The sequence below is a fragment of the Excalfactoria chinensis genome, chromosome 17 (assembly GCF_039878825.1).
Source record: "Excalfactoria chinensis isolate bCotChi1 chromosome 17, bCotChi1.hap2, whole genome shotgun sequence".
Taxonomy (NCBI): Eukaryota; Metazoa; Chordata; class Aves; order Galliformes; family Phasianidae; genus Excalfactoria; species Excalfactoria chinensis.
In genome coordinates this window covers 4,367,917-4,391,266 of record NC_092841.1, presented here as the reverse complement: position 1 = coordinate 4,391,266, position 23,350 = coordinate 4,367,917, and the positions used below count along the sequence as shown (strand labels likewise).

General features: G+C 50.3%; 2 protein-coding genes across 3 annotated transcripts in view; one reads left to right on the top strand and one right to left on the bottom strand.

Moving 5' to 3' along the window:
• The window catches only part of ACSF2 (acyl-CoA synthetase family member 2), a 31,700-nt gene extending 8,350 nt beyond the window's left edge, over window positions 1–23,350 (bottom strand). Inside the window, exons 1-10 of one of the 2 annotated variants that reach the window (XM_072352044.1) lie at window positions 23,227–23,350; window positions 18,633–18,828; window positions 17,629–17,757; window positions 16,578–16,631; window positions 14,971–15,089; window positions 14,585–14,747; window positions 14,055–14,150; window positions 12,797–12,945; window positions 12,192–12,283; window positions 11,042–11,118 (exon numbers count right to left, since the gene is read on the bottom strand). In XM_072352044.1, coding sequence (XP_072208145.1) covers window positions 11,042–11,118; window positions 12,192–12,283; window positions 12,797–12,945; window positions 14,055–14,150; window positions 14,585–14,747; window positions 14,971–15,089; window positions 16,578–16,631; window positions 17,629–17,757; window positions 18,633–18,828; window positions 23,227–23,288 — 1,137 coding nt within the window. In that variant the 5' untranslated portion in view covers window positions 23,289–23,350. Of the gene's footprint in view, window positions 1–11,041; window positions 11,119–12,191; window positions 12,284–12,796; window positions 12,946–14,054; window positions 14,151–14,584; window positions 14,748–14,970; window positions 15,090–16,577; window positions 16,632–17,628; window positions 17,758–18,632; window positions 18,829–23,226 lie in introns of those variants that run through there. The other variant, XM_072352043.1, reaches the window with a different exon arrangement.
• CHAD (chondroadherin) lies at window positions 2,798–9,761 on the top strand. The gene is made up of 4 exons (XM_072351998.1): window positions 2,798–3,656; window positions 6,247–6,410; window positions 6,582–6,727; window positions 8,782–9,761. The coding sequence occupies exons 1-3, from the start codon at window positions 2,877–2,879 to the stop codon at window positions 6,721–6,723; spliced, it is 1,086 nt and encodes a 361-aa protein (XP_072208099.1). The 5' UTR covers window positions 2,798–2,876; the 3' UTR covers window positions 6,724–6,727; window positions 8,782–9,761.

Here is a 23,350-nt window from a genome sequence, read left to right as displayed (position 1 = left end):
GCTCAAAACTCAAGCAGCTCAAAACTCCAGCAGCTCGGAGCCCAGGGGCCCCTCCGGCAGCCAGGCCAGGTGCCAGGCACAGCAGATGCCAGTCGGCTCCCGCCACAGGAATCTGCTCACCGAGGCATGGAAATCAAAACCATTAAGGGAAAGAACTTCCTTTTATTCCACATTTGTGCCTGGAGAAATGGAGCTGAGAGGCAGACACCTTTTTCCCAGCAGCCCTGCCCTGCTGCCACCCCACAGCAGGACCCAGCATAACACAGCATCCACCAAAGCTCTGCTGCACCAGTGGGGCTGGCAGGGAGCCCTCGCTGCAGGGACATCTCCCCACCCTGCACCAGCACAGCACAGGGGCAGCTACATCATGGCATCTCCACAAGGACAATACAGGTCTTACCCAAGCTTGGGCCTGACCTCTCTGGCCATAGAGGATGGCTTGAGTTTTGTACAGCCTAACCTCTGAAAGGGGTCTTGTTCCAGAAACACACACGGGTGGAATGTATTCATGGATGGAGTTTGCAAAGACCTCACATCTTTTAGCTTCAGTCTGACTCAGGCTAGAAGAGATCCCTGCAGAAATGGTACGGCATTGGCAGTATTTCTTTTGCAAGAAGATGGGAAAACCAAGTATCCAACATCAGCTGCACCCAGGAGGGAAGCACAGACAACCACCTCGCTCTGATGTCCAGCAGACACGGGCTGCATTTAAAGCTCACCCATCAGTTGCTCTTGCATAGAAGAGCTGGTGCACAGCTTTCAGGAACTGCTGAACAGATGGGTTCAGGTTCGACAAAGCAGCTGGATCTGTTCAGAGAAAAATCAGTCAGTGGAAAGAAGACGACGATGTTTTAGAGGGGTTTTTGGTTCTTTTTTTCCCCTTTTCCACTCTCATGCAGGTTCCTGTCTGGGGGTTCCTCTCTGAACCCCTTCTTTTCCTGCCTCACAGATTCTGACAAAAGAAATGCTCCAGAGACCGCAGTGTGTGCTTGGTGCCCAGCTGCTGCAAACAAAAACACCTCTCACCTTTCTTTCCTGGCAGTCCTACAGCAGGGCATCTCTGGGGCGAGGCAGGAGGAATGACTTCACGCTGAAGTGGTGGTGAGGCCTCAGCTGCTCTACAGCAGGGCGTTGCATGTCAAGACAGACAAATATTGAGCGACGTGGCCTGGTTTGCACCGAGGTCCCACATGACATCATCGTGTAGCCAATCCCATCTGCCCCACGGGCTCATCAGAACCTACATTCACACCCCAGAAACCCCCTCTCTCTCCCCGCAGATAAGTCATGCACTGAAAACACCATTTAAACCCACAGCTGCTGCTTGGAGCTGGGGCTGCCAGGCAGTTTGCATAACAGCATCTGGAGCATGCTCAGTGGTGCTGGCTAATTCCTCCTCGCAACAATGGAAAAACCCAGAAATCTCTGTGAATAAGCCAGTCTGTGTCCTAAGTCAGCCCTTGGATTTCCTCCCTTTCTTGAGACTGTCTCGCCTCTGCAAAAGCTCCACTGGGGCTCTGTATCCAGCTTCAGCAGCAGAAATCTCAACAAGCTCACAGTTATGTGCTCAGCTCTCAACTGTTTGCTACAGCCAGGAACTGGCTGGAAATCAGTTCAAAATGTTCCACATCCAAACCCCACCCCGCAACTCCTGGATCTCTCCCTTCTCACTCCCCAAAGCAGGCACTGGAGCTTTTAACTGCTTTATCTGCAAGGGATATCTGTGCATTGCTAACACACTTCCATGTCACAACAACCTGCAACTGCTGCTGCAAGAAATGCACCAGCTCGGCCCCACTCCTGCTCCAGCAGCTTCACCATCCCCTTTCCAACGCCCAGGACTTTCCCTGTCCAGCTTCACCCTGAGAGCCTCAGGCATTGCCATCCACCTCAACTAAGCCAGTCATGCAGTAAGAACCACCACCTAGCACTTCTCTCACTATCACACCCACCAGCCTGTGCCTCACTGCTCCCCGGCAGGCTCTCCCATTGCTCCATCCCCCAAAGGAACACAACGGCTTCTGCTTCATGGTGCCACATGCTGAGAATTCCCTTCACATGCCGATCTCCTGACCGTGACCAGCCCTGGATCTACCGCATCCCACCTCCATAGGGAAGATGCAGCAGAAATCACCAACCTCTTTGCTCCCCTTTCTTGCCCAATTCCCAGGTGCCATCTAGATCTGAAGGACTTCAACCAAAATTCTGCATTGCAAGAGCAGCTACAGCGCTGCCGCCCATTGGCATGACACCACAGCTCTCCCAGCCCCTCCAGCCCCTTCTCAGGCAAACTCTTTTGAAATCAACAAGATCCTCCAGAACTTTTCCTCTACCACAGCAGGAAAAGATGCATCTCCCCACAACAGTCCAGGCCAACATGCAGCCCAGGAGCTGGCTGAAAGCTTTAGCGCAAGCTGGTTTGAAGGGCAGCAGTGCTCCTTGCTGTGCCATCCTAAGGCTTCCATTCAAGCAAAATAGGTTGCTTTTCCCCTCACTGGCAAACCGGGCCCTGCATGGCTTGGCAGGGATCAGAGATTTCTCACGGAGCAGGTTTGCATTTGTTCCTCTTGACCATTTGCCCCCCCGTTGCAGAGAGGAAAACTACCTTTGCGCAGGCACTTCTGCAGCGGAGCCCGGCAGGACTGAGGACATTCCTTAGCCTGGTGCCAAGGGGTTAAGCTCACAGTAAGTTCCCAAAGCCACTTGCTTCCAACTGGCTGCTGCCTGTGGTTTGTGGGAAGGGATTTTGCTTTTTAATAACATTATAAATAGGGCTGTGTTCAGCATGCTGCAGACCCAGTCACTCTCTCTCTCCTACCCATCTCCCTCCTCCTCCTGCTTCTTCTCTTCCCACCACACCGATTCCAGATCTGACCATGAATCGGTCGGGCTGCTTCCTCAGTGTCCTCGGCCTACTGGCATGTGTCATCTCTGTTGTGCAAGCGTGTCCCCCGAGCTGCCACTGTCACGGCGGGGACCTGCAGCACGTCATCTGCGACAATGCTGGGTTGAAGAAGATCCCCAAGGTGCCTGAGCAAACACGGCTTCTCAACCTGCAGAGGAACAACTTCCCCGTTCTGCCAACCAATGGCTTCCGGGACATGAAAAAGCTGGTGTCCCTTCATCTCCAGAGCTCACGGATCAAGGAGATCTCAACCGGAGCCTTCAGAGGGCTCAAGAACCTGGTCTACCTCTACCTCACTGACAACCAGATCAGTGTCATAAAGCCAGGAGCCTTTGATGACCTCTCTGAGCTCACCTACCTGTACCTGGACCAGAATAAGATCCCAGACTTATCCAAAGGGATCCTTTCTCCTCTTGTCAATCTCTTTATCCTGCACCTAGGCAGCAATAAAATCCGGGAGCTGAAAGCAGGGGTCTTCAGTGGTGCTAAAGACCTGCGCTGGCTCTTCCTCTCCGACAACTCCCTCACCAACCTCCTTCCTGGGGCCCTGGAGGATGTTGAAAACCTCGCTGTCCTCCACCTGGACAAGAACCAGCTGAGCAGCTATCCCGTGAGTGCAATGAGTAAGCTGAGAGTGCTGGAGGAACTGAAGCTTTCCCACAACCCAATTGAGGTGATTCCAGACAACGCTTTCCAGTCCTTTGGGCGCTACCTGCAGACTCTCCACTTGGACAACATGAAACTGAAAAAGGTGAGTCCTTTCTCTTTGCCTTTCCTCTGTATATGAAATGCAGGGCTCAATTCTCATCTCCTTTACAAACCTGCCAATTCACCTCCCCTCCTGCAGTCTGCAGAGGGGGGGGGGATCCAGGCCTGCAGTTTCTGCATGAAGTGAGGTACCTGCCAGCTGCAAAAAGCCATACGTAGCCCAAGCAAGGGGTGAGAGCTCTGCTACACCTTTTTGGTGGGCTGCTTTATGCAAAGCCAAACTATCTGGGGCTGGTCAAGCTCATTGCAAAGGCACTGCTCCAAAGCTGGAGGTCACACCAGTCATTAAGAAAGTATTTGGGGTGTTCCAGGACAATCTGTAACCTTCCACCATCCCAGACACTGGGCATCTGCCCTGTACACAAGGGACTGAAGAACTGAACTGCTCTGCCTCCTTTGCCCAGCCTGAGTGCCTGCTGCTGTCTGGAAGGGGGAGATTCCAAAGAGCAAAAGCAGTTTCTCCCTCATGCCTTGCAGACAGGTAGACATGTGAACCCTCATCTTCACCTCTCCCCCGTGCCTTCCAACTTTACACATTATAAAGAAAGGTTTGTTTATTGATGCTCTCTCCAAAGCAACTCTTGCAGCATCTTACAAAGGGGGTCTGTTCCCACCAGAGTGGAGAAGGAACATTCATATATCCCAGAAAAACAACCTCCCTCTTTTCTGTGAGAAAGCATCATCCATAGGCAGAAGCATCACGCTCAGGGAATAACTCACATTAGAACCTCTGAAATGCCAGGTAGAAGTGCAAGAACACAAACTAGCACAGTGTAAGATGAGCAGCACCCTATGGCAGCCCCATGTCTGAGATGTACCCTACATGGCTGGAAAGGGGGGCATCTTCTGCAGGGAAAGACAGCTTTCCTTGGCATGACACATTGCCAGGAAGCCCAAAAACAAAGTCCATCCAGGCAAGGCAGCATTTCAAAGCAGAGCAATGCCCGGTAAGCACAAGTGTGCTCTATGTGTGTGATGAAATAGGGAATTTCTTAGTAACAAAGAACAACTCAAATGGTCTCGTCTATCTTTTAAAGAACAAAGATGCTAAAAGCTATCAGAAACAGACCACACCGGTTTCCACGGGGAATAAAGGAAAGAAGCTGGAGTCACAGCATGCCCGGTTGGAGACTGACACCAGCCCAAGCAGTTCAATAGCAACCAGTCAGTATTTAAGTCTGCACGCACCCTCTCTTCATTGCAAAAGAAATTACAACAGTGACCCTCAATTTAAACAACAGGAGATTCACCAATTTCTTAACAAATGCACGCTGTGACAGGAAGCACAGCAGCTGTCCCCAGCAGGCACTGCTTCTCCTCCTGGGGCCGGGAGAGGAACAAGCATCTGGGACAGTGTCCCTCCGTCCAAACAAGAGCACGGCCAGGGCAGTCAGGCTTCTAACCCTGCTGTATGGCCAGCATCTGTCAGAGCAATTCTGCTATCAGCACAGTACAGCCTACTGAGATCAGCTCACAGAGGCCAGCAGTGCTGACTGTCCAACAGCTACAGTACTCCGGGAGTCTCTTAGCTAAGCTCTAAATGGATCCGATGTTGCTTAATTTGGAAGATAGCAGAAGTTCACAGCTTAAAATAGCACATTTCCCTCTGTCAGGTCCTTCAGCTCAGAGGGCCTGGCCGCAGCCCCACGGTCCCACCCGCAGTGTGACGGTGCGTGTGAGCTCACCAGAAAGGGAAGCGCAGGTCCTGACCCCACAGGGTCTCCTGGCAGACCCGGTGAATCTCCTTTCTACAGGTTTGAGAAGGTTTCCCCATTCTGAGAAAGGGGGAGGAGTGGTTTGTCACAGCCAGGGGAAGCTCTGCCAACAGCCCTGTCTCTAATGCATCGCCTCCAAGAAAGTCGGTGTTGACAGGTTTGCTTTCAAAAAGAAACTCTCCAATCTGAGTAATTACTGGCTGAGAAAAAAATGGAGATGAAGCATGAAGGAAAAGATAGGGGAGGGCTGAGAAGTCGAGTCCACGGCCACACAAAGCTGAAGCTCTCCCTTAAAGCCTACCCATTAATCAAGAGCAGACGGATCTTGCAGCACCCCTTGCAAACAGCCCACTGGAAATGAGAGAAAACAGAGGAGTCTGAGGTGCTGGAAACCTGCCTCTGTTTCTACACCACTCCGATGCCAAGTGTAACTTTCCACTCGGAGCCATTGGGCACTGCCAAAGCCCACAGACGCCACAAACACTGCCTCCTTCAGCTGCCCCATGGCAGGGAAGGCAGCGGCCCTGGGCGGGCATCCAGCCTTGGAAGGGACATACCCAGAAAATACCTTCATTAAGAACAGAGATATATGGCTCAAAACATAAAGAGGGCTGCCCGCTTTTGCTTTATTTAGGAATGTAGCTCCAGAGTCCCACGTGGATCTGGGCTGCATCTCTTTTCAGGTAGGAGACCGCTGCCAGGAACCCTGCACGCCTCCCACCCCAGCAGCTCCCACCAGGGCTCCCCATTGCTCACGCACTTGCTGCCTCCATGCTTATGGAATGCTCAAGTTTAAACCCAGGAGAACATCTCCCCTTCCCCAACTTGGTGTTGCTCAGCATAAACCTCTCTGTTCAGTTTGCAGATAACGCGTTTGCCGGCGTCACCGTTCTGAAGACCGCCCACCTCGAGAACAACCGGCTGACCCAGCTGCCCCGCAACTTCCCCTTTGACAAGATGGAGACCCTGACGCTCTCCAGGAACGCCTGGCACTGCAACTGCCAGCTGGCACATCTGCGCAAGTACGGGGCCACGCGCGCCTTCCTTCCCCTCATCCCTTGGGGTCTGTCTCCTCCCAGCCTACAAGGGGCAGGAGGAGATGGCAGAGGGAGACACTCAGCCCGCCAGGTCCATGTGTGGCTGCAGCGCCTGGTGGGCTGTGCCTCCTGTAAGCTCCTGTGCTCTCCCCCCAGGTGGCTGAAAGGCAATCGCACCCGCACGGAGGACACATGCTCCACGCCCGCGCAGTACCGGGGGCAGTCCATCAGGGACACCCCTGCCCTCCGCACCTGCAAGCTGCCCACCAAGAGGTCCAGGAAGGGAAGCCGCCATTAAGCACGTAAGATGGGGCGCAGAACCACTTCCTAGCAGTAGATTGCAGCCACTTCGTGCACGGACCTACAACAAACCCCAGTGCCACCAATGCTACGGGGAGTGCTGTCTCAGATGCCCCTAACACGGAGATTTAGCTGAAATCCCACTCTGAGCTGCTTGCTCTTCCTGGTTGTGCTGGACTCCACAGGCTCACAGAGCAGAGACCCTGCCTGGAGCAATAGGGATGGAGTCAACCCCTTAAAGCAGTCACAGACCTAATGACAGACCTGGGATGGCAAGGAAGGGTAAAACGTGTAATTCAGTGTCAAATCAAGGGTGGCTTTAGCCCACTGCCAGCCCTGGGGGGGGGATAATACAGACTCTGCTTTTCTAATCGACCGGAGATGCTCCTCCTTCTGTCCTAGTGAAGCTTCTCCCATGTCTGGTTTGAAAAGCAGGGCAAGACACAGCTGAGGAATCTGGCCCCAGGCCACCCAGCCCATACCTTCCGTATGAAAATAGATGTCTTCCATAAGAAGCAGTTCCCAGACCAGCACCTGCCTTTCAATAACTACAGTTCCCATCCAAGACACTCAGGTATTTAGAAAAACAAGGGCTGGTGCCTTCAAATGAATGTCCCACAACAGGAAGGATCGAGACGGCAAATATTCTTTGAATAAGGTGCTCCGGGCCAGAGGGTGACTCAGGAGGAAGGGCTGGCTCTCCTTTGAGCAATGGGCTCACTGACATCTACCAGCCCAAACACCAACAGTGAAACAGTAATACACAAACACCTCCAACAACTGGAAACCACTAAATGCCCAGCAAAGGTAGCAAGAAAAGCCACAGCTGTCGTCAGCTCATCCCATTCTGCTTTTCCTCTTCCCAGGACTAGATCTGGAGCTTGTACAGATTCCAGAACACTTTGGATAAGCCTGAAAACGTGTAAGCTTTTGGGAAAGGGATCTTGGTTTATTTGCTAGGTAAAGTACAGTGACCCTGCGGTGCACTGTAAGCAAGAGCTATCGCTGTGCCCTTTGCTAAGGGAAAGGACTCGGTTGAAGTCCAAAGCCCAGCTATGGCCATTTGGCCCCCTTTCTCTAAGGAGATGCATAACAGGATGGAGAAGACAAATTTATGCCTGAAATGTCAGGGATTGTGCTGGCAGCTCTGAGCCTTCCTGAAGTGATAATTCATCTTGTAGTGCCAGAGACGGTATGGATTAGGGATGGAAATACCAGTCATTCCACACAGGGCGGATAAAGTTCTGCACCAGAGACAGAAAAACTTTGGTTTCTAAACCGCAGTACTTAAATACTTCACCTTCTTCTCTCCCTGCCTGATTGCAATTTCAGTTCACTCCTCGAGGAGAAAAGAAAACCCCGACAGTAGCAGCTGGTTTTCCTTTAGCACCTTTGGCCCAGCTCTCTCTCAGAAATGTATAAGCGTTAATGAAATAAAACCCAGTTTCTTCCATCCTTGCAGAAGACAAAGCTCAGTATCTTCAGGTGTAAGAGCCACAGTGCAAGCACACAAATCCATTCCAATGTGATGACACAATTTTAAGTGATAAAAAGGTCCTTTTGAGAGGCAGGCAGTGTTCCCAGATAGCAGCTCTTACTCAGGGTTCCAGAGACACGGTGGCTTACTTGCTATCCAGGAGCCACACATCAGATGAAAGGCTGCCTGGCAGTTCCTAAGAGTTTGCCTGCTCTGGAGCTTCAGAACTGAGGCACCAACATTCAATGCTCTTCAAACTCCCAGCTGCTCTTCTCTCCCTGCCATGGGTTTCTTCCTTCACAGAGGAAGCACTCACCAACCATGAACATTTCAGGTAAGATGCTCTGGAGCCACACAGCAAGTTGGCAGCAGAGGCTGCAGATGGGACTGATGCATCTTGTCCATCATGGGAACTTGTGATGGCTCCTTGAATTCCAGTTCTTCCGTTTCAATTATGGGCTTTACTCACACAATGAGTGTAAAAAAACCCAACAAAGCGAATGCACAAAAGCTCCAAGTTTAATGATGTGCCTAAAAATGCCCCTAAACGTGGGTTTTTTCTTTCTTCTTCCCCAGCAGGACCCGGTATGGCCTGTCCTGGTGACCGGTCACTCCAATCATCAGAAAACTACTGACTTCTGAGTCCTCCCTTAAGCTTCTCCTATCTGTCAGGAAACATAGCTGATATATCTGAAGACCTCCAGCCTCCTCCGAATCCCCGCTTCTCCGCTGACTGCAGGATGGAGTCCACCTTTTCAATCTTTTCCGACATCTATATATCTTAAATGAGGCATTTAAAAAAATAAACCATGCATGGCCATACTAAGATGAGCTAACCTAGATCCTGCCGGTAAAGCACAGTCATCTTTCCCAGAGGCAACGGAACCCACAGCCCAGTTCAACCAATGTGTCTCTGTCTCTCCCCTTCCAATAGAGTGGAAGCAGGTAGGAAGGCAGAAGCGTTCTTCCCCAGCTGCTCCATCAGGAAAACTGGTCTCAACCTGTGCAGTCCTCTGCCTTCCCCCGGAGGGGATCCCTGCAGGCCAGGGCCGAGGATGGCAGGTGAAGCAATGCCCAGGAACCGGTGCCCCTAAGAGAGAGCTGCCCTTAGCTCCGAAAGGCAGAGATTTCCCTAAGCCAGAAAAGAAATCTTTAAGTGAAGCAGTACTGGGAAAGCCTGGAACTGAAGCAAGCTGAAGACTGGATTTCCTCCCACTCTGTGGGGTCTACCAAGATGTATGCATGCCCAAGAGGAGGAGGTGTGCACCACGCTGCCTTGCTGGAGCACCCCTCCTCACCCTGCCCACACTCAGAGGATCCAGCAGGACACCAGGATGACTGTGGTTTATTGTCATGGCTGTTACAATACCACAGTTGCAACTTAACTGTGTTTTTTAATCCTAAAGAGTTCTATAAATGTATGTATATTTATTCCTCTGTAACTGAGTGTAAATGACCTTCAAGAGGATGAAAATTCCTCTATCTCCTACATAGAAATCAAATTGTATATTTTCTTATGTACATCTTCTGTATAAAGCTCTTGCTGCAAAGACGAATTCAACAAGTCTCCCGGTATCTGTCTGAGGGCTGGGGATCAGAGGTAACATGAGATTGGTGGTACAAATACAGACTTAATCCTCTTTACCCTATGGGCAGGATGACCGCTCGTGAGGGGAAGGGCTTACCATCCCTATTGCTACAAAGCAGGAGCGTGTGACATCTAACGAGTCCCAGGCAGCTGTAGTCATGTCTGGAAATATTCTGTGAAGTCAAACTCAGGCCTACTATAAAAATAGGTGTCTGTCACCCGTCGGAGTCCAGGGAATGGCACCAAGGCTGTCTGCGGTGTTTGTGAAGGGCTTTGTATCCAGGAAAAAACTCCGGCTGCCTCTAAGATGGCTCAGGACAGATACCCTGGACTCTCCTGGTCCTTTCCAGAGCATGCAGTCATCCCTATATACGTCCCAGTGCTGGCAAGGTCTGGATCTGCCAACAATAACAGCCTAACCTGACTCATGTGCTCATCCATCACAACAGTACGTTTCCTCAGCACTTGCAGGTTATGTGGCACCGAGGTAGAATTTGTTTCCATTGAACAAAAAGGCCCTTCTTGGGCTTGTTCCCCCTCAGGCACAAACCACTCAGACGCAGTATTGCGTGGTACCTGAGAAAGAGTGAAATCTGACTCAAACACGAAGTGGGGGCATCTGTGACACACTGCACATCTTCAGACCCACCAAGGCAATGTCACGCACAGTCCCAGCACCCCACAGGCTGATGGCCCAGCTCCTCCACACCATGGGGGTGCACAGAAATGTGATGGCATGGAAGCGCATGTGCTCCAGCACAGATTGTAGTCCTGATAGAGCAATGCTTGGTGCCACATGCATGGATTGAAGCACTCCCACGTTCAGACTCTCAAACACACAGCATGCATGATATTTTCAATCTGCGTGCAGTCCAAGACGGCGCAAAAAACCTCACAGCAAAATGAGCACGTGCACCCCAACACCAAAACAAACCAAAAACTCCTCTCCCCAAATCATTCATCCCCGTAGCACGTGCAAAGAAACAGAGGGGTTTACAAAGTCTGCAATACACCAACAGCAGCTCAGCTTACCATACTCCACAAAGTATGTCCCTCCCCAGGCACCCCAGCAGCCAGGATTCCACCCTCCCTCCCAGCCCCACTGCACGGCTGCTCCCCAGCCTGCCCTCACATCCACATTCCATCACACCTGACCACTGCAGCTCTGGCACAGCTGCTGCCCATAGGTGCCCCATCTCAGGTTTTGGCCACAACAAACAATTGTTGCAGCTTTTTGCAGCCACAACTCACCAAAACCTCCGGCATGTGCATCTTTGTTGAAACCATCTTCATGACCTCGGGGGGAACAGGGGAACCTGCAATGACTCCTGCAAGAAAGAGGAGAAGATGGCTGTCTCAGAAACTGTGCGTTCATTCATAGGAGCAGTCCCTCAGAAGGTTCTGCGCTCCCAGACTGAAATGCTGGCGAGACCTTTGGGATACACTGGTTCCTGTCAAAATACTTTCTATTTGTACGGATACAGAAGCAAAGGCTGCAGCAAAACCAGTTTGCCTGAATGAATTAAGGAGTTGGCAGAGTTCGCTTGTTAGGAAAATAAACTCTATAGCACAGACTTAGTCCGAGCTACCGTTCCAGAAAAAGAAAGATTGAGAGCAGAAAGAGGCACAGATTTCTGCAGAACAAACGCTCCCATCGATCATCAGCACCACAAAAACAAAAGCCTTTCCTCCTGCCCTGAATGGACCACCTGTCTGGGGGAGGACAGGTCACATTTCCACCCATTCAGATGTGCCCTAGGATGACAGAGCGAGAAAGCAAAGCAATGTGTAGGCTTTGGCGCATGACAAGATGAGACAAGGATCATTTTTCACCTAACAGAGCTGATAAATCTGCTTAGGTGTTTCTTTGTGTTCCAGCACCATCTCCTCTCTGCTGCCATGTCCTCAGCAGGGCAGACGCTATCCCTGCTTCAGCTGTTGTGCTGAGTGCATCTGAGATAAGAATCCTCCAGTACATGTTATATGTTGTCAAATGAGTGTCTTCAAAAACAGGCAGGAAAGTTTGGGTCAGAGGAATATCAGAATAGCTGACAGACCACACCGGCTTGGAGCACAAAGCGTCTGCTGCCACACAGTGGTAGCTCATGGTCAGAAGAGCCAAGCATGATCCAGCTTCCCAGTTTACCACGGTAGCAGCCTGCAGCAGATAAGTCCCCGCATGGATTGCTTTAGGATGAAAGAAGAGCCCTAAAAACACTTAGTTCTTCAAGGAAATCCCAGCAAAGGAAATGCAGCACCAAATTAACAGCTCACACAACATAGCATTTCCCTGCAGAGCAGCAGTCATTTGTTCACAAAGCTCAACGTGACCTGCCAGCAGGGAAACAGAGACCCAGTTTCAATGGGTTTTTCTATTTTCTGTCTGAGTTGTCAGACTTACCTCCCCGAAGAGTTGAAAGGTTGTAGGAGTCAAAGTCCGGCTGGGACAGCATGTCTATGAACATGGTTGGCGTGCCAAGTAAGAAGGAGCATCTTCAAGAAGGGGGGAGAAAAGGCAAAGCTGCAGAGCTGGAGCCCGGTGCAGTAACACCTCAATGCTCCGCTCCTATTGCACTCAGGGTACATCACCCGTGTCCCACATCAGTGCACACATACAGGTGTACAAATAAAATATATGTACATCTATGCATTTATACATATACACATCTGTAACTCCTTTGTTTTCAACATGAGGCACAACCTGGAAATACCACCAGGGTAGATGCTGAAGCAGTGGGTGGGTTAGGTGTAAAACACACCGGCAGTAACAAACCAAGCAGACAGATCTCTACACTGACCCACAGTTCCCTTACACTCAGGGCAAAAAATGTGTGGCAAGCTCCCAAGTAGAGCCCAGCGCCCTCCTGAAGGGCCTTTCTAGAAGTACATAGAGCAGCAAAGCTGCCACTCTGTGGTGGGAAGGAAGCACCAGCAGCAGCCAGGCAGGGCAGAAAACACTGCCCTGGGGCACTGAGCGCTCTGTAGGGAGAACTTGCCAGCTCTCACTTCTCTCGAGACACCGCCTCCAGCGTCGCCTTCCCCTCGAAGCTCGGAGCGGAAAAGATGCAGGAGGAGCCGTGCAGCGCTGCCACCATGCTGCCTGCCACCGACGCCAGGCAGTGGTAGAGGGGTGCGGGGATGCAAACGCGATGGTCCTGGGGTGCAAAGGGAGGCAGCGTGAGGAGCGGGGCTCATCCAGGCCGAGGGGAGCCCAGCTCATCTCATCTCATCTCATCTCATCTCATCTCATCTCATCTCATCTCATCTCATCTCATCTCATCTCATCTCATCTCATCTCAGTCCTGAGCTGAGGAATTCTCCCAATTCATCTAAAACTGGCTGGATTTTGAGCTTTGTTCCCATTGGACAGAAAAGCTATGCTGATGCTTCTCGCTGTTAATGACGATTAGTTTGGGATGTTTTTCCTATCAGAATTACATTCTGGATTCTCGCAATGTCTTTTCCTTGCTGGACTTCCTGGGCTGGTACTGCTTACTGTTATGCCATAATATGGCAGAAGAGAAGCACAGTAGAGCTGTTTCAGACATGAAATATTATGTGGGATTTGGTACAAGCTATTGATTGTGTTTTGTTTTTAAAATCACCAAAGGCTCCGACTGAAAAATTCTTTTCTTATTATTATAATGGTTCTTTTGGATCAGAGCCATGGTGTGAGAAATAACCACTTCAGAACTTCAAAAGGAAGGATCTGCCCTTCATTATTCCTATGAGGAACTAAAAACACAAAACATCAACAGGATCTCATGGTGGAAAGAGTAGCGGGAGAGCACACATGGCATGAAGTCACGTAAAAGAAATCAAGACCTCATTCAGCAGATTCAGAGCTAACATCTAGAGCTCTGGAATTGCTCACAGGGAGTATTCACCAAGATGAGGAGCAATTCATTGCACCATTTTCACCCCCTACAAAAACACTTTCTAGAAAATGAATAAATAAAACAACAAAAACTTCTCCTGAATCTAAAAATGCAATTTCAGTGAAATTCCACACGGGGAAAGTGAGGGCAGTGCTTCCATCTGCAGGCACAAGGAAGGACAAGCAACGTCTGAACTGCTGAACAGAACAGAACCCTGAGAGCCCCCCCCCCGTCCCACCCCAGCACAGCAGCTCTGCAGTGAGCCAGCATCCCTCAGCGTCCTTCATAGCAGAACAGCCCGCCCTGCTGAGCAAGCAGCAGCTCCCCACGTTTGGCCCCAGTGGCAGTGGGAGCACAGCCCAACCCTGCTCCGCTGCAGGACCCACCTGCTCTGTGATCCCCAGCCTCATCCCAATTAGATTCGCATTGTTCACAATGTTTCTGTGAGACAGCGTGGCTCCTTTGGGGCTTCCTGTTGTCCCCTGAAAGGCAAAGAGCGGTCCACAATGAGGTCACCTTTGCAGAGGGCGCGTGCTCTTTGAGGCAAGCTCCCAGGTACAGATCCTGGTGCAATCTTACACTCCATCTCTTCATTCCCTTCCCTGACCTGAGAGATGGGATTTCTCATTTTTTCCCTTTATCAGCACTCAGTCCCAAAGCAGACAAAAAAAAAGTGGCTCAACTACAGCTGGAAAATTCACATGACACTTCTTGACAAAGGGCTGAGCATTGAGAAGTATAAAGGGGAAACCCCTAGAAGACTTCCTGCATTCTGAAGCAGAGGGTGGAAAAAGGCAAAGCCAGGGCTTGGTCAAAAAGAGCATTAGGCAAAGGAAGCTCAGCATCTAACAGAGCCTTCTCTGGGCCCCAGCTGAGGAATGCAAGCACAAGGCATGAAGCAAACAGAAGCACCTACTGAAGTGAACTGGATGTTGACTGGTTCATTGCAGGAGAGGGTCTGCTGCAAGGCTCTTAACTGCTTCATATGACTGCTGTCCCCAGCCTGCATCACTTCGTCCATGTGAAAGGTACCGGGCAGCTTGGAGTCCAACATAATGACAGTAGATAGGTCAGGTAGCCTGGTAGAAGGAAACATACCATCAAGAATGGAGCAAGGAAAAAAACTGCCCCAACAGCCATATGGAGATTAAGTGGCTGCAAAGCGCCCTCAGCAGTACATAAAGTTCCCAATGGAGAGATCTCTGCATGGATCCTTCCTCCACTACAGCGTGTTGTGTGCAGCTGGGATGACACGCAGCAGGACACAGGTGCTAGGTCAGTGAATAGGTGTTCCTAACTCACCTTTTGCTCTTTATTCCCCCTGGACTGGAGTTTTCCACTTCAGGACATGCCTGCTTTAGAATATCGTAGTATTTCTGTGATTTAAAATGAGCAGGAAACACCAGTGCCTTGCAGCCAACCTGTGAAGGGAGACAGAAACTGATCAGAACTCATACTGGGGTGATGTACAGGTCACGATGAAGAGCAGAGCCTACGACACAGCGACCCCACGTGGCATTGGTTCTCCAGTGGCTCTTCACGGGATGTTCTCCACGGCTGCTCTATGTAAGCACACGATCCTGACTCTAACCCTAAGCTTTTTATAGACCTCCCTAGTAAGAGCCATCCTATATGAGGTTAAGGAGTCACTGAAGAGCACATAAGAGGTCTTTGTGCAGTGAAAATACAGCAGAATTTGAGCCAAGGCTTGAGGCTTTTGGGTTTTTTGTTTTAAAAGATGCACAGATTCACAAGTGTTCTTCACCTCCCGTTGCAGTTTAAGTTCTTCTGAAAACTGAGGCATTTCTTTTTCAACTCTTATGTTCACATAATCCTGCAAACGAGGCGCTTTAATTACTCCAAGAATCTCTATTTATTTTTCAGCAGATGCAATGTGTGGAATTTGACCGAGATTTGTGAATTGCTTTCATCTTCCAAACGCACATTTTTGTCAAATAAACTGTTTACGTAAATTATTTACTTGGCTGCTCTCGTTATTTTCCCAGGATCCATCAAATCAAGAGGTCAAATCTACACCAATAAACTGCCATACAACAGCTATCTCCTGTTTGCTTTCACCAAGTCCTGGAAATACGATGGCAGCAATTGGAAGAAGAATGGTTGCTCAGTATTTATTACTGCATGCACTGGAGAGAACTTGATGCAGCAAGAAAGACTGCACAAGCTGATGCAATTCAATGGTTTGCCCATCCTCAGGATTTTTGTTGTGCCAAAAAAACCCAAAATAAAATAAAATAAAACAGTCAAATAATTGTGGGGATGAGGAAAACCAGAGAACCCAGTGCCAGAGGTACACGTGAAAGCTAGAAATACTAGAAAACCCCAAGGCAGAGCAGCTCCCAGCAGAGCTGAAGCAAATTCTGCTCTTCCCCTTCCGCACTCTGGGCTTACACTGCAGAAAATCAGAGCAGAATCTAGCACAAAAATACTGGAAGGGAAACAAAATTCAGGTCTCCTTGGGAAAAACAGGGAAGGAGCTGCCATCTCAGGAGAGAGATGCAGAATGAAAGCCATGAACAGAGCCAGGAAATGAAACATTTCCAGTACCAACAAGTACGGAACCATTGTGGAAGCTGCACATCACTTGTCCCAGGTGAAGGCAGGTGCTGCCACATTCACTTTGAGTTTACATTTCCACCTGGTGAGAGGACCAAGAAGATGCTCACATGGGAAGGGAAGTGCTTTGCCACAGTGCATTTCATTTGAAGATCTGGAGATGGCAGCAATGCTGGCAATATCGCCATAAGAGGGTTCAATGAAGGATGAAATGGCAACTTAAACCACTTCATCCCTCTGTACCATCTCCCTACTATTTCCTATAACAAATTGCTGCTTTTATGATTTCTCACAACAAATCAAGTAGAATTAACAGAGAGTGCCATACAAACCTTCCTGATCACAAACTCCAGCTCATGTGCCTGATAGGCTGGATTCACAGATACCTGAAGGAAAAACAAGAAGGGCAATCAGAGTAACCTTACCTCAAAAACCCTCTTCCCTATCACAAACTCCAACAGGAAAGTTCTCCCAGAGGCAGGTCACAGTTGAAGCCTCTCCTGTCTGAGATGCAAACCTAAGAGCTCAACTCCACAAGGAACCCACGTTCACTAGAAAAGCTACCTGAACCCTGTGTTTGTGTGAAAGACAAGGGGAAAGAGTTATGAGTCAGTCACAACAGCTTTAGGAATATAAACAGTCCTCCTTTCTCCCTGGCAGGCATTAAATCCAAGTCAGAGACATTCAAAACTCAAGGGAACCTTGGGATTCTTAATGGACAACCAGCACGATATCAGCATTTCCCAGTATGGCTCTCAACAGAGGCTGTACTGAGCACTGATGCTGAGCTGACCATCCAGTTCATCCTGAGCTATTCTCACATGTACTATTACTGTTCCTTAGCAGACACTGGGATGAACAGTGCTGAAAAAAATACACTAATAGATGTGTTACAGTTCTTACACAGAGCACTGTATAAATAGGACATGCTTTGGTTAATGTATCAGATCACACAGTCAATCAAAATTGCCTTTCAGGGGTATGCAGCTTGGGCTAGGTTTTTAAATGAGCATTTGTATCTTGAAGCAATATAGGTATCTTTAGGAGGGATCTAAGTAACTGATAGCTATTTAGGACAGCAGCACGTAACATAAAAACCAACCTAGAGGCAATCTTGTTTGTATCCATCAGTGTTTGCTGCCAGCTGTTTCACAGCAGACTGTCCTTTCTACTCTTTCCTCAAAGCCCCACCGCCTGCTTCCCAGCACAGCAGAAGATGCAGAGCACTGCACAGATCTTGCTTTAACACTGACTTCATTAAGAGCTCACCACGCTGGGTACAAGCATGGAAAAAGTCAGACTACAAATCTCATTCTCCACCATATTGTACTCCTGTGTCTCCGTCTCCTTTCCCAACACAGTGATAAAAAGCCCAGCACTTACCAGGATGATTCCTGCCTGGGCAGTTGCGAACTGCATGAGAACCCACTCATATTTATTGGGACCCCACATTCCTAGCCTGTCTCCCTTCTTCAGGCCAAGAGCCAGAAGTCCAGCTGCTGCTTGGTCTACCTGTAAAATGCAAGACAAGCACCTGAGGATCATAAACATTACATGGCAGTGGATGTCCTTCCACAAAGTGGAAGCCCAGATGGGCTGTCTGTGTGATGGTGTTGCTTCAAAATAGCTTTCCTCATCCTCTTCTTCTCCCTTTCCCCTTCTAGGATAAGCTCATTTCCTTACTAAGCAAGATGACTTCCATTTCCATTGTTTCTTGAATACAGGGGGGGCAGATACTGGCTCGGACGGCTCAGTGGTTTGGCAGTGGTGCCTGCTGTGGAGGCTGGATCAGCTGCAGAGCCTGGTGGGGGAGCTGAATCAGATCCAAAGGCCTCCTCCTCTGGAAGGCGCTAATAGGTGCAGACCAGACTCCAGCACAGTGTGGTGAGCAGCAGATCTCTGGCTTGGCCAGGATCAGGGCATATCTTCTCTAAACATTCTATCAGTTTTTTTAAGACTCTGCACTCGATCAGGGTTGAAGTCCAAAACCACTGGAGGTGACAAAGTTGAAAGTCAGACCAACGTGACCAACACAAGAGCTAAAGCCTGCTCCAGGTGCTGAAAACATCCTGACTCAGCTCATAGAAATTACTGCCACCACCTGATGTATTAAGTATGAAAGTTCATTTTGGAATATAAAGCAATCATTTCATGTACGCTGTCTTCTCCCTTTGATCTTGTGATCTGTAAGGACAAAGGCAGCATGCACCCACTGGGTGTTCGCTCTGGCAGTGCTGTCACTGCAGGCTCAGAGCCAGTGCAGAGATCCACACAGGACAACCCTTGCACCTGAGCTAACCAATGAAACCAGCCTGGATTCCTCCATTAACACCAGTTGCTGTCCCAGTGTATCTGTTTGGGCTCTCTGACACGAATGAGACACTCACCTCCTCTTTGAACTGAGCAAATGTTTTCCGAACTCCATCTCGGTGGAAAACGAAGGCGTCACGGTGGGGAAACCGCTCTGCTGTCTCATCCAGGCATTGGCCCACAGTTTTGTTTATAAGTGGAATGTCTAAGGTCCCTTGGATATAGCTGTCGGTCACCCTACGGGATGCAGAAAGTGTCCTTGTGTGCAGGGCACTGTGAAGGAAAAGAAGCTGTCAGACAGATGCCAGCAGGGCTTTCTCTACTCTCACAAATGCACTGAGCACTTCAGGACCTACTCCACGTAACACCAACTCACCTCCCAGCTTACCTGATTGACTTTCTGATACTGTAATGGAAGATACAAAGGATTTCTAACCCACCAGGTTCAGATCAGGGCTGTGGTTACAAAAGAGTGTCTTTTTTAATATAACCAGTCATTACAGTGCTCCCAGTCTGAAGGAACCATCAACCCGCCTACAGTAACCAGCAGTATCTGTACGAGAGTTAAAAGTCTCAGCCACTCATCTCTGGATCATCTTTGTAACCTCCCCTTGTGCTATTCCAGCCTTGGTTATCAGCCCTGAGCTCCACCCAGACTGAGTGCTACAGAATGGCAAACCAAATCAGATAGAAGCTGGAAGGTTTTTTCTTCTCCAGGGCCCAGTGGCTCATTCCCATGAGGTGTAAGCAATGCATCCCACTGAAGTTTTGCTTTGCATCAGCTCAAACAGCACTCCAGCAGTCAGCTACCGCAGGATCACAGCACAATAGCTTCCGACCCACTGGCCTCCCTGCAGCCATAGCACCACCTCCTTGCTCCCCCAGAACAAAGGGGCCATCCCCAGCACATCCCACACTCTCCCCAAGCAGAGCACCTCATGCAAACCACACACCTGCAAAAACATGACTACAATGGAGTTAAGGCCAGCGCTCCTGTGAGATGCCACGTAAATATGAGGAAGGTGGTTCAGTGCCAGCACTGATAAATCAACGGCAGAGCTGGTATTACCTTCCTTAGATTTCAAAAGAACAGACACCACCCTGAAAGACGTTAGGTAAGATCCTAGGACACAAACATGTTTGCTCTCACATATCTCTACATGTCGGAGTCGCTGTGAGATACTTCCCTCTTCCAGAAAGAGCGTTGAGAAGCTGAACTGGTGAGCTCCAGCAAGACGTAAGTACACTAAAGGGAACCACAGGCAGCCACTTCTGTGCCTGAAGATCAAAATGACCTCCAAAAGCAATTGGAAAGCAGCTGCCCTGCCTGGAGATGCCCGCATCAGCAGTGCAGGCACACAGAACAGGACTGAAACCAAAACACCGCTCACCCACAGGGCAGGAACCTGCAGGGATGTTCATTACAATGGCTTCCTTCTGCTGGGAAGAGGAGATGGCTGAGAAAGTTAAACAAAACTTAGTGCTGTGTCATTTTAACCTGTTCTAAAAAGATCTGCGGCGAACAAGACAGTCTTATCTCAAAGAATACAAACCTCTTAGTAGAGATGAAAGGAGCTGAGCTTTAACTGTAGAGCTACTAGCAGACTAACGATCTGTGTGTACAGCACTAAGTGGGCTGCACGTGTTTTACTGCCTCCAGGAGCAAAACCACAAAGAATTTGCAGCCCTGGAGACTGCAGCAATAAAACAAGGAGCTACCAGAGCAGAGGGGAGAGAGCTGCAGGGCCAACAAGGCAGGCACAACAAACAGAGACATCAGGGATGGGGGACAACCTGGGAGACGCTTCAGCAGAGCAGGGCCTTGGCAGAAATGGTGTGACACAGTACTTGAGGAGCACAGAAGTGATACTGGAGGCCAAACTGGAGAAGAAACAGGAGAAGTAAGTAGCAAGAAGCTGTGGGCAGAGCAGCAGTGAAAAGCATTTTAAAATCACTAAGACTTTCCCAGCTGCTTCACTCAGCAGAAAAGCAGCAACTTCCTCCGAAACCACAGCTGTCAAGGATCACAGATGCAAGTAAATTCTATTCATAGAATGGCCTGGGTTGAAAAGGACCTCAAAGTTCATCTAGTTTCAACTCTCCTGCCATGGGCAGGGTTGCCAACCACCAGACCAGGCTGCCCAGAGCCACATCCAGCCTGGCCTTGAATGCCTCCAGGGATGGGGTGTCCACAGCCTCCTTGGGGGAGATCCAAGTGCTTCTTCTCCCTGGTTTGTCTGCACACTTGCTCCTGCTCTGAGCCTTTCTCCACCCAACAGCTGCCTGGACAGGGTTAAGCAGCACTCTCAGGGTGTGTGGCTCTGAAGCATTGCCCTTTGTCCACAGATGTGGGGCAGAGGAAAAAAACAAAACAAAACCAAACAACAGATCACCCTGAGATCAATTTTTACCCATTCATTATGGGATCAATGCTCTGCAAAGCCTTTGTGCTAACTGCAACCAAGAACTTGCTTTCCTGCCCATAAGAAACAAGACGCCAGGTGGGGTTCTGCCTCCTGGCTGGAACAAGTCAAGCTGTTGCCTTTGGACGCAGCTGAGCTCTGAGAGAAGCACAGCCTGACCCTTTCCACACTCCTTGTTAGCAATTGCAATTGCAGCACAGCTCTGCTCTGTTCAGGCAGTCACTTCTCCCAGCTTTGTACAGCAGTTCACACTGCGGCTCTAAGGGCTGCCCCAGAAGGAGGAGGGAGGATATAATCAAACAAGCAAAAACGAGAATTGCCTTTTGTTTCAGAGCTCCTGGGCTAGGCACATATAAAGGCTGGGAGATGAAAGAAGGCTCCACAGAAGAAAAGCCTTTGATAAGAGTGAAAAGCTCTCCCTAATCCACAGATGAGTGTTTTTAGGGAGGCAATAAAGAACGCTGCAGCTCCTGCCATTCACTCAGGAAATGGCAAGCTGGTGAGCCGTCAGCACGTTGCTGTAGAGCAGTTTTAGAAAAGCCCCTTCCATACCTTGCACTGTCAGAGCAGGAAACCACAAACTGCAGGATATCACTGGAGACTGCCACGCTCACACCTCCCTATAGCCCAGGCACCTCTAGTTCCAGTGGAAGCAGAGCTCACCTCTATGGTGAAGCTCCACATTTCCCCACCAGCTGCGCAGAGAAACAAGTGAGCTCCCTCGGTGCTGAGCTCCCTCGGTCAGCTGGGGTGAGGCGAGCAAAGCCAACCTGCTTGTGCAAGAGCACTTTCACCGAGGTCAGCCAGAGAACAGCAGGCAGCAGAAGGCTTCCATCGACCGTGCTCCTCCTGGGACACAACCCAAAGGAACCGTTACCAACCGGTTAGAAAAACACATTTGGTCTGACATGTTTCCCCAGCACGGGGCTGACAAAACAAAGAGCAGAAAGAAAAGCGGAGAGAATGTTCAATTGAAATCCAGACCCTCCGGCTGATACAGTGTGATCTGTATGATTTCCTGCCCTCCTGAGCTGCATGCACAGCCCTGCACTGCTGCCATTGAAGGTGCGACACCCAGGCCTGCAGGGGCAGAGGGTCTCATTGAGCTCACAGGGGCCAGAGCCCCACAGCCCGTGCATGAGGGCTTGTTTTCAGTCTGAGAAGGAACTAAAAAGCTCTTCACGTGAGTCCCAGAAATTGCGCCATGCAGAAAGGCTCCGGGGCCTCATCCTCACTCCTTAACACACACATCCCAAGCCAGCAGACGGGTACTGCTCAGTGCTAAGAGCAGAAGATGAAGTGCTAAGAGCATCTTCATGCTACTAGAAAGAGTTTATTCTAAATACTCAGTGCGAGCCACGGTTCCTGCCACCCAGCCTCACACGGAATGCTGGGCTGGAGTCCAAACTGCAATGAACGTTCTGTGTTGTTTCCCTTCTGATCCTCTCTCTTTAGAACAGATGTTGAGACGGTACCTCCCCATCGCAGCCCAGCTGAAAAGGATTACCTGCCTGCCAACCCTGCCGAGCTACTTCCTAGAAGTCACGCCTCCGGGTAGGATTAGAGTCAGAATTTCAACTAATCATTCAAAGCATCTCCGAGGCCGATTGCTTTCCCGTCGCCAATTGCTTTCCCGTCGCCGTTTTTCCCAGGAGCTTCTTCCAAAAGGCAGCGTTAAACAAAAGCAAGAGCCGGCCAGCTGCAGAGCTCCTCGGAGCCACGGACCTGCCATCCCCGCACTGCCCCGCACCATCCTGCCGACCCAGCAGCCTCTGCCCGGCCGTAATAACAGCACTGGGACAGGGACACCGATGGCCACAGCCCGCCAGTCGGAGCGCTGAGCAGTTGGGATGGAGCTGCTGCACAAAGGAAGTTCAGTCCAGAGCGCACACATTCCTCCTCACGCGGAGTGGGGCTGCCCCTACCCCAGCTGTGCCCCTTTCCCAGCTCTGCCCGAGGCTGCCTGTCTGCTGCTGCTGCTCCAGGGGGATATTGAGGAGCCAAAGTACAGTGACACACTGAGTTAAACTTCCAGCACCCCTGCGCTGAACCTGGCTCCTCTGCACTGCCCCCATCCCTCTGCCCCCTTCAGCCCTACGTACCTGCCCTATCGCCCCCATCAACACCCTGCCCCGCAGTCCCCCATCCCCTCCATCCCCCTCACCTCGCACTCGGCCCCCAGCAGCCTCCCCACCTCCTCCTCCCTCCACCTCTTCCTCCTCCCCTCGCCTCCCAGCCCCGTCCGTACCGCGCACGCAGGAGGAGCAGCCCGCGGCGGGGCAGAGCTGCGAGCAGTGCGGCTGTAGCCATGTGTGCGGAGACGGCAGAACCGGGGGGGCCGGGCCACTTTCCCTCTCTCCGCTCCGTACGCG

Coding starts and splice junctions, on each gene's coding strand:
- CHAD (XM_072351998.1), top strand. CDS start 2,877: ATGAATCGGTCGGGCTGCTTCCTCAGTGTCCTCGGCCTACTGGCATGT. Junction 3,657..6,246: donor ACAACATGAAACTGAAAAAG/GTGAGTCCTTTC, acceptor CTCTCTGTTCAG/TTTGCAGATAACGCGTTTGC. Junction 6,411..6,581: donor CAGCTGGCACATCTGCGCAA/GTACGGGGCCAC, acceptor CTCTCCCCCCAG/GTGGCTGAAAGGCAATCGCA.